This window comes from Phaethon aethereus, assembly GCF_964289735.1.
Source record: "Phaethon aethereus genome assembly, chromosome: 2".
NCBI classification, from domain to species: domain Eukaryota; kingdom Metazoa; phylum Chordata; class Aves; order Phaethontiformes; family Phaethontidae; genus Phaethon; species Phaethon aethereus.
Genome location: NC_138582.1, coordinates 135,644,218 through 135,654,880, shown reverse-complemented (window position 1 = coordinate 135,654,880; position 10,663 = coordinate 135,644,218). Strand labels below are relative to the sequence as shown.

At 41.8% G+C, this 10,663-nt stretch overlaps 1 protein-coding gene across 1 annotated transcript; it reads left to right on the top strand.

Annotated features, from left to right (window-relative positions):
* Positions 1–3,585: 3,585 nt before the first annotated feature.
* FAM221A (family with sequence similarity 221 member A) lies at positions 3,586–10,228 on the top strand (the record flags this gene model as incomplete). Its single annotated transcript, XM_082015028.1, has 6 exons — positions 3,586–3,641; positions 5,233–5,406; positions 5,875–6,065; positions 8,313–8,519; positions 9,368–9,478; positions 10,143–10,228. 6 exons carry the CDS (start codon positions 3,586–3,588, stop codon positions 10,226–10,228), a joined length of 825 nt encoding a protein of 274 aa, XP_081871154.1.
* Between the last annotated feature and the right edge of the window lie 435 nt (positions 10,229–10,663).

Sequence of the window (10,663 nt, the reverse complement as noted above, 5' to 3'; positions counted from 1 at the left end):
TTGCCAGAGCTCTCTCCCCATTTCATTGGCAGCGCTGGGATGTCTGGCACCAGTGAAATGTGCATTCAGATAACATTTATCAAAGATCTTCAGTTTTATGCAGCTCCTGTGCAGCACTGGGTGCCTCAGTACCCTCGATTTCCCTGTGTGCAGAGCTGCCTGTCCTGCTTTCAAGGTCCCCTTTCCCCATCTGTTTCTTTTTTCAAGTTTTAGTCACTGGAGGAATTTTCTTTTCCCTGGAGAAACAGTCCTGACTTTTTTGTGAGGTTTTATTTCCCTCTGCTACCTCACTTGAAGATGCATTGACTGCAGCGATGACTTGCTCCCAGATCTTTTCTGCCTTTAAGAGGGCCCTACTCGTGTTCAGACCCGAGAGTGACAGAACATGCCTCTTGTACTGCAGTGCTGGCTGCTCTGCTGAAATTTCTTACACATGTGGCATAGCCACAGGACAAATGCCCAGACCATATGCCCTATCTCCTTATTTAGATACTGCTGGACACCTGAGTCTCCCTGTTGTTTCATCTCTCTCTGGGGGGTGTGTTGGCAAAACACTGCCTTGGTCCTCATGACATCTCTCTTCACCTTCTGCTTCGTTGTTGGTGGCTTGCCCAGTGCAAAACAGTCTAGAGATTTCCTTGAATTGCTGTACCTTTTTTGACAGGCACCTGTCATTTTATTGTATGGAAAAAGCCTACCCTCCTGGGTCTCATCCTGACAGTCTGAGGGCTTGTAGCTTAGGCTAATACGCAGAGTACAATTTAAACATCAATTTCCTAAAGCTTAGTTAAGAAAAACATACTATATATTTTGCTCGCATATTCAGTTGCTATGTGACCATTATACTTCAATTTATAGACAGTGCAGTATCAGAAATAGCAGCTTGTGGTCTATTTACTACAGCCTTCAAACACATTGGAGGAGTTGTTTCAACGTGGTGTCATTTGTGGCACATGGAGAGGAAGTGGGAAGTGCAGGTTGCCAGTCTTAAGAACTGTCTTTGTTTACAAGTGTTTCCCAAAGTTGGCTTCCTTTTGTCTTGAACATGTTCTAGATGAAATAAATTTTTCAAGCTTTCTAGATAAATAGCAACAGTATTTAATATTTTTTTTTTTTTTTTTTAGGATCAACAGCTCTGGATTCTCTCTAAAGCACAGACACAGCGCTCTCTAAAGCACAAAGATAGGGACTGTCTCTGCTGTGAAGAGTTTTACAGTTGAGTTCCTTGATGCTGTAACTGGGTCATGTTCTTCACATTCTCTGTAGATTCCTTCATTCACTAAGAATTCACTCTCCATAGGTATAAACTCACCCACTGAGGTAACTTAAGAGATTCAAGATTCACAATAACAGTGAAGGGTTGGCAGGTGGTGGTGGGAAATCCAGGGGAGGTGGTTTCTTTGTTAAATGTGTACATTATGGGACAAGTTACATAATGCATTAGGCTAAACATCAATAATTAAATGTATGTTGCATCTTATGCTGTTTATGTTCTTTACACCTGCCTCAAAATGTTAAATGTTTAAGCTGTTTGTTGAAAAGTCAGTATTTGGAATGAATTTGTTTACAGTCACCTCAGTTTACTAAAACTAGAAATTAAAACGTTTGGAATAGGGAAAAAAGCATGGAGAAATGGTCATGCTTATGCCAAAACTGGGGTTTCAGACATGTCTTTTAAAGTAAGCATTATACAAAGGCTGTAACTGGTGTATAATTTTTGTCTAGTTAACAAACTTAACACTAGAATTTTAGAACAGGAAAATAATTTAACATTTGAATTAGTGCTTTTCTTTTTGCTAGCACCTTTGCCATCAACTCAATCTGGAAAAACCAAAGAACCTTTCTTCTGCAGTAAGACTTTGTCTGTCAAAGATAAAACTAAAGAAAGGCTTGTTTGCCATAAAGCTTGTCTGTTTTTCCCATTGTAGCAGTCGATCTAATAATAAAGATCTCTTCTCTATAAACTTTGCAAAACCAAACAGGTAATCCACAACAAAAGGAAGACTTGTCACTTGGCAATAGTCAACTCTGTTACAGCTCATAAACGTAGTTATAAACCACACCCTGTCCTTTTACCCCTAATAAACAGAATAATATTGTTGGCTTTCAGTCCTTATTCAAAGCAATATAATGAAGCTCAAAGTCATACATTATTTTGTTAGCATTTCTTTTACGTAGTACATTCCCTTTTATTTGTTTATAGTGTACAACAGCAGAATTGGAAGCAAATAGGGATTATATTGGCTGGAGCATGGAACTTGTGAAAATTAGTAACTTACATGGCTTGTTTATTTAGCTTGAGTGGGAATTTAAAGGTTAAACAAGTCTATGGCAGCAGTTGGAGCCTGAGTAAGCCCTACCAGCACACACTAATTATTTATTCCCAGTGGGACTGAAGTGATGGCAGCCCACTTACTGCAGCTATGGTACTGTAGGATAGGCGTGAAAAAGGAGCAACTAAAAAGAGGAAATTCATCCCAGTTCTAGAATCCTAGTGTTAACGTGGTTAATGTTACTGTCGTTGAAAACTTGTGCTTCTGAGCCAAGGTGTAATAGCAGAACAAAGAGATCCTGCCTTACAATCCAGAGAAAAACAAGGCTCACGGAGACCACATTGTGCAGAAGCACCGGTGCTGTGTTACACAGGCTCCACACCAAGTCTTTTCTCAACGCAGCGTGTCAGCTGAGCGCAACTAGAGACCATCGCAGCTGTGCCCCGTGAGTGAAGGCAGTAAGGCTCGTTTTTTTGTTCAGGCAGGCTGGAGGGAATTCTTGTAGGTAAAGAATACAACTGCACTTTGTACTTTGCCAGGATGTTGCAGAAGTATTTCTATACCCACAACATGCCTCTTGTGTAGATTCGGCCTTTCTGCATGCTCTGGACGGGGCGTGCAATGGCAGGGCAGCGACGCTCTGGTTCCAGGGTGCAAGTAAAGGGCTCCAAGGCAGGTTAAGCAGCCCCGAGCTCTCCCTGTCTCCAGCTTGAGCGTTCCTGAGGTTATCCCTACCTCACCTCTGCCAGCTGAGTGCTGGGGAGTTGGCGACCACGCCAAAACACGCCTCACCTGCCCGCCAGGAACGTGGTGCTCCAAGGTAAGGCCTGAGCAGTAGCAGCAGCTCAGGACAGCGCGAGTGCGGGGGCAGCAGGGCGTGGGGTGGGCACGACTTGTTGGGCACTTGGTTGTGTCAGCGCCCTGTCCGTGGCACCACAGGCGTATGTACACCCGTGTCCGTGCCCCAGCACTGCAGCTCACCGATGAGGTCTTCTCAGAGTGTTGTAGCAGGGTGGGAGGGGTGACCACCACACGCACCGCTCCCCGCCTCTCCCCGCAGGGGTCGCGTGAGCACCCACGCGTGCGCGCGCACCCTGACGCGGGGCTTGCCGAGCCCATACGAGCATGCCCACGGACCTCGGAGTTCCACGCACGTTTCGCGGCCGCCTCGTCTGCGGCGCGGGTGCGGCGCGCGCCGCTGCGCGCACTCCACCTGCTGCGGACGCGCGCCCCGCCTGCCTCGGCCCGTCCCTCCCCGTCCTCCCTCCGCGGCCGCTGCGCTCCCCGCGGCCCGGCGGCGGCGGCGCCCGGCATGGAGCGGCTGCCGGCGGAGGCAGCGGCCCTGGAAGAGTACGCGGAGTACCGGCGGTGAGGGGAGGGGGGGGCCCGGGAGAGGAGAGGGGCGGGGCGGGGGGCCCGGCCGGCGGCGGTTGGCGGCGGCTCCGCCCCGCGCGGTGGCAGGGCCCGGGACGGCTTGCTCTCCGCCGCGCCCCGCCCGCGGCCTCCCCTGTGGGGACGCTGGTGGCCCGGGCGCCGCGCCGCTCGTCTGCCGCCGCTTCGGGATCTGCGGCGGCCTCGTTGTGTCGCCGCCACCATTTATCGGCGAAATCGCAGTGCCCCGAGTAACGGGGTGACGGTGCCCGGCGTGGCACCCCGCGGGGAAGGAGCGTCTCGCCGGGCAGGAGCACCTGAGGCAGGCCTGAGGGACACGAGCCCCGCGCGCCTCGCCGGCGTGAAGGCGCGTTGTCAAGTGTGAGCGTCCGCAAGTGACGTAACGCATCGTTTCTCGCGTCCAGGGCCTGCGTGCCTGCCTGGCAGCGCGTCTGCGTGACGTGGTGCAAGAGGGAAATCTGCCAACGGTACGACTCGGGAAACACGTGCTTGCGTGCACCGTGAATTACCTTTTGCGGTGTATAAACGCATGGCCTTATGCTCCTGCGTGGCTTTGCTGAGCTCATCGCTCTTCAAGAGTTGATCCTGAGCAAAAATAAAGCTGAGTCGTTAGACTGAAATGTAGTCTTAATTTAGCTTAGGAAAACCTTGAGTAAAACACCAGAGGTAGGCACTGACTTTTCTTATTCAGGAGGCGTCAGCTGGATTGACAGGCAAATGATAGTGATATGTTGACACGTTACTCTGGTGCTGTACAGTACTGGCAATGTACAAATCCACAAAATATTTGACAAACATTCACTCAGGATGTTTTAGCACACCCAACAAATAATAACTGGCATATTAACAGACATTAATAAACTAACTTTCAGCATACTTAAGTGCTACAGTTAAGTCTAAATTTCGTTTTACAGATTTTACTTACCATCTTCAGTTGTCTCCATAAATGTAGAATTTGGATGCTGCTCCAGAGTTCCAGCTGTTTGGTGACTTTGAATTTGAATGTAGTGATTGCTTAAACAAATGGGAAACAGCTGCTATCAACTTTATGTACAGAAACTAGCATAGTCATCTTGCAAAGCAGAAGACAGCTTGGATGTATTGTTTGATGTCAGTGTAGTCACCTACTTGCAGCTGAATAATCTTAGACTAGACTAAAGATTAGATAACCTGATACAAGTCTGCAGTACAGTTAGGTGTAGATGGGTGAAGAGACTTGCCAGAGGTCATTCAAGAAGTCTGAGGCAGAGCTGGCCCTTGATGCCCATTGCTTTTTCTGCCGTATGAAAGGGAGCTTGGTAGTTTGCTTTATTAATATTCTCCTTCTCTCTTACAACTCTGGTTTTCAGACCATCAGAGCAAATTTTTTAAAAGAGCATTATTCACAAAATTTCTCTACAATTCAGCTACAGTTCTCTTAAACATAAATCACTAGAACAGTATTATGAAAGATAAATTTTTTTTGCATTTACAGCAGAAGTGTTGTTATATATTTGAAAAAATATCTTGAGAAACCTACCTTTATTGTCTTAATTTTCTCACTGTTTTTTTTGTGATGTGCTTACAGAATTGTAGGTGATGACGATGGAGGAAAGTTCTTTACCCCTGAGGAGTATGAGGAGTACAAAAGAAAAGTGTTACCAATTCGGTTACAAAACAGGTTGTATGTGAGCTGGCGATCACCAACTGGCATGGACTGTAAGCTTGTGGGACCAGAGACACTGTGCTTTTGTACTCATCGGTAGGAATCCTTTCATTTTTTTGAGCTCTTGTATTTTTTAAACTCAGGAAAATGTAAAATGTTTCCAGTTACCTTATGGTACAGTACAGGCAAGTTAATTTAAGGTCTAAGGGTTGAGAAAACGAGGTTTTAAATCATAAGAATTGTCCTTAAATGTAAATCTCGGTACATTTATTTTGAGACCAGAGTGATTTTGTAGTCTTCAATAAATTCAACTTCAAGGCAGAAGTTACCGTAGATCAGATTGATTCTGATAGTGCTGTCGAAGTGAAACATAAGGATTTGTGATATTTATGTAACGAATGGATGTAAAAGCACCTGGTATTATGCATTTAATGGTAAATTAACAATTAACAGTAATTAATACAATCAAAGATACTTCAAAATAGAACTTGTAAGATATAAACCTTTCAGTTTTGTGATAAATGCTAACAAAGTTATAAAAATTATAATTTTTGCCTGTTTTAGGTATAAACAACACAAAACGGACTATGAAGTGATTCCCAAAGATCGTCCTATTTGTGTGCCTTGTAGAGTGAGCCGTTGTCCGTGCCAGTCCTATCACTACGTCCCTCTAAATGGCACACAGCCCATCCGTTGTAGATGCAAACACTTTGCTGACCAGCACAGTGCAGCATCAGGATTTTCATGTAACTCTTGTAAGTTGCTGATGCAATAACTTGCAGCATTCTTTGCTGGGAAACTGAACAGGAACAGCATGTTACGCGTATTGTGCCCAGAGTATTGGGTATGTGCTGCACTTGTCAGTGACATGTATTTTGGTCCTTGTAGAAGGATAGGAAATGGGAAGGAAGACGCAGCCTTTTGAACAGGAGGGTTTAGAATTACTTCCTTAGCTTCCCCACCATCTATGAAGAAGCATTAAGTTTCTGAATGATTCAGTTAGGTACATATGGAGACAGCCACCTAATATTAGGCAGCATGAAAGCACCCCATTTGCAGTTTGTCACTTCCACTGCTGCATGCACGTGACTTTCCTACTTGAACTTGGTAGTTTGAGAGAGAGAAGTGTTGATCTCTGTTCCTGTATTGCCTGGTTGAATGTAACGTTAATGTATTTTTATATCTTTTCTCAACTCAATAGGAAGTAGCACTCTGTTCCCAAATAGTACTATTGTTAGCAGTCTAACAAAGGAGTTCCTAAGCGTACAGTTTGTGGGTCCAGAAATGTAAATGGGAATGGAGTTTCAAGCAAAAGGTTTGAGAAGACATTAAGAGGAGACTTTTTGCTTCTGTTGTTTGAGGTTATTGTAATGAAACAGTAGTAATTATTAACGTCAGAAACTAAATAATGCATAAAGATGCTTTAGTTTGAAACCTCAAATTACATAAATGGAAGATTTTTTTGTTCCATACTGTCAGTAAATTTCTTTCATGAAGCCTGTCTAGTTTGTGCAGAAAAAATCATAAACAGCTTTTGCTGGATGAGAGTCATATCCCACAGAATAAAACATAAAATATTTGTATGACAGCCTTTCAAGAATTTGCTCTAAGTAATGTGAAAGTCTTAAATGTGCAATTGGATGATTCAGACTGAATCCTTAGAACACAGCATTTTTAATAATCGTTTACGTTACACACTTTTTCTGGTGTTTCTCAAAAATATGTGACACTTCTGAGGGCTTCAGAGATTACACAGAGAAGTGCCAAGGCTTGCTTCTATTTTGGACTTGTGTTGTTTTAATGTATTGGTGTTAGTCTAGTCCAGTGTTGTATAAATCTAATGTTATAGATAAATTATAATTGAAAAAAATACTGCTGTTGCACTTTATATATTGTATAGACTTCATTCTGTATTCAAACACAGAGTTAGAGCTCTGTTACTGAGGAGTGCCCAAAATGATATGAAAAAGCCTGTAATGTTTCCAAGGATGTGATCCTTGAACATATTACACAAGACTTAAAAAAAATCTTTCTTGGTGCTCTTCCTAATGAACTGTAACTGAGAGTTGGATGCAGGGCAATTTTGTATAATGAAATGTTTGCAAAATCAGTTCCTCAATTTCTTGTTCACACCATTGCTCCAGCAATGATGGACAGTATTAGCCGTAGCTAGGGCAGACAGACGTGACTTCACTTCACTCTGTGTTTCTGAACATCTCATGTCATTTGTATAACTATTTCCATTAGATCCTGTGCCTATGTAAGCTTAAAACCTCTGAAAGTCAACCTAATGGTACATTTAACGTAGAACCCATTTTGCTGTTGCCACAGCCTCTGTTTACTACCCAGATAATTTTGCTAATTTTTTGAAAGACATGTAAATTGTGATTTATATCATAAATTGTTATTTGAAGTTTTCTGGCCATGCAACACTGACACATGCTGTACACCTTTGGAGATAATACTACCAAAATGCTGGCAGATTGTTGTCTTTATGCAGTGACAGAATTTTTTCTCTTTTTATTTGTTGTCGGGGGAAGAATAGAGAAGGGTGTTACTAATGGCAATGGACACAAGTTGCAATACAGGAAATCTAATTAGATGCTCAGAAAGAAATGTCTGCTCCAAGGGAAGTCCAACATTGGTCCAGGCTGGTCAGAGAGGTGGAATCTCCATCCTCAGAGGTACTCAAAACTTGCTTGGATGAGATCCTGAGACTGGATGACCCATATGATCTAATCCCCACATTCATCCTTTCTCGTGTTTTATACAGCATTTTCATATTGTGATGAAAAGAGGCTGCAAAAGGTTTCAGCAAAGATAGCCGATTGCTTTGCCCTAAATCACATACGTGCTTCCAAATAGAAAGCACAACTGGATGCCTTTGCAGTGAAGGAACTCCAGGTTTTGCAAGATCAGTTTAGGGGAACACCGTTTTGTCTGCAATGAAGTATAAATCCCATGATCATCTCACTCATTACACTTATTTATTTGTTAACTAGGTTCCAAGTGTTCGGGCTTTCATAGTTGCTTTACCTGTGCATGTGGTCAGCCAACATATGCTCATGAAACAGTGGTGGAAACTAAACAAGAGCGCTTAGCCCAAGGAAAGCCTGTGGGGCAGGATGTTCCTTACGCTGCTATGGGAGGACTGACTGGTTTTAGTTCACTAGCAGAAGGCTATATGAGACTCGATGACAGCGGAATAGGTAAGCGTGGCTGACCTGAGATGAAATTTTAATTCTCCAACTAGGTAGTTTTGAAAAGTAGTGATTCAACATAGACTTCCGGCTTTTGAAAGCAAACTGGATTAATAGGAACAGGACTTAAGACAGATTGTGTTTTTTTTTTCTAGCAGTCCTTAGGTGTGAAGAGACCACTGTGACCATCTTGTCCAACTTTCTGTAATGAACTGATAGAAAAAACTCTGTATCAATAACTGTGGTGTTCTGTCCAGTAGCTTCTGGTTGAATTTGGGTATATCTTTTAGAAAGAACTCTGTAACTTCTGTTTTTTTCTTAATACTTCCATTTTATATTTATGTTAAACCTTTAGCCTAATACTGCCCAGGTACTCTCTGGTTATGCAGTTGCAGTATTTCCCCCCCCCGTCAAGTTTTTTTTCCCCGCAAACTTCATAGGTTAATAGCTGTTCAGCATTAAAAAAAAAAAAAGAAGCAATTTGTAGAACTTTTATTTTTGACAGGCATGTTAGTTGGCCTTGATACCTCTGCGGCTCTATGGTTTTATGCCTTCTAGTAATAGACAGATTTTGTCCCAAAATTCTCTTACATTTATTATTGCCATGTACTAATTTCTTTTTAAAATTCTGATCTCACTTCCTGTATTTCTCTGAAGTTTAGAAAGTGTAGCATAGTTGTAGTAATTAAAGAACCAAAGCTTTTAATTTATTTTGAAACCATTCTCTGTATTGCTTTTGTGGTCTGCACCGAGTGCTGTAGATATGAATCTGTAACCTTGTTTTGACCCTATCATGTATGTTCTTAATATATCTCATGAAGTTAACTTTTGTTTTCATTCAACTTACTTTCTAACAGGGGCTCCTTCTGCTGAACTTTTAGAATCCCCTGTTACCAGCACAGATCATCCATTTCTAAAAGCCTTTCAGGGACCTTCTAGTTCTGCACAAAACATCTCCCAGATAGCAGGTACTATACAAGTATGATAATGCTGTTTTACAAAAAGTATTTAAAGTAAAATTAATTGCCTTTCTTTATTAGTTGAAGGATGTTTAGGGATAAAATCGAAGTTAAAAATTAACACGAGTATTGAAGCCTTGTTATGTGAAAAGTTAGTACAACAATCTTGAAGTGCTTAGAATAACTTTTGTTACTGCTTGTTATTTTTGCTCATTATGTACTTTTTAACTTTAATGATTTTTTCCTAGCATTTGGTATCTTGCCCATTAGTGAATGTGAAGTGTCACTTATTCATTGGATCAGTTTTTTAAATTTTTAATTCCTACTAGAAGCTCATCGTATCTGGATGGATCGTATGTATTCAGTGCAATCCTGTGAAACTGCCTTCTGCCAGAAGGTCTTTTCTGCATAGAATTATGGATTGGCTGTGCTTATTTCATGTCCTTGATTTAGTATAAGAATTTAGCAATTAATATAACTGTTGAACTCCTCCACGACTATTTATAGTAGCTGCTAGCCTAGACTAAAGAGGTATCCTTTAGTCCCAATTGCTGGGGTTTGTTACTTGCCTATAAAGGTGAGTTCTTATTTTAAATGTGTTTTGCCACATGTCAAATATAACCAATGGCAAAGTAAGTATCATTAATGAAAAAGGTTTTATTTTTTTTCTCAGGTGGTTCTAGTGCCACAAGGCAAGTTTCTCATGGAAAGCGTTCAGAAGATGATGACATGGCTTACTTTGAAAAACTTTACCAATAACAGGCAAGTTATCACATTTATTGCTTAATTCAAATACATTTTCACAAGAGGATGTCTAAAAAAGATAAATGTATGATTTAAGTGGCATATAAATGCATTATATCATTTATTGTCTTCCTGAGAAAACACGAGTTCCTTAAAATAGAGTTTTAAATACAATTGTGAGCTCTTGCAGGATTTCAGAGGTCAGTCATATCTGGGATGGTATATACCTTAACTGAGCATATTTTTATTGAGATAACTCTCCAGTACAGCAAAACAAAATATTTTACTATGTGACAAAAAGAAACAAAAAAGCAGACTCACAGAAAGTTCCCTGTGACATTTAGGAATGTGTGTTTGCTACCTCATTTATAAAACTTTATGATGTTCTTTTCCTTACGAATGTCTGTGTAGTTGGGCTAAATCTGGTGCGTTCTTCTTAGATGATCTGAA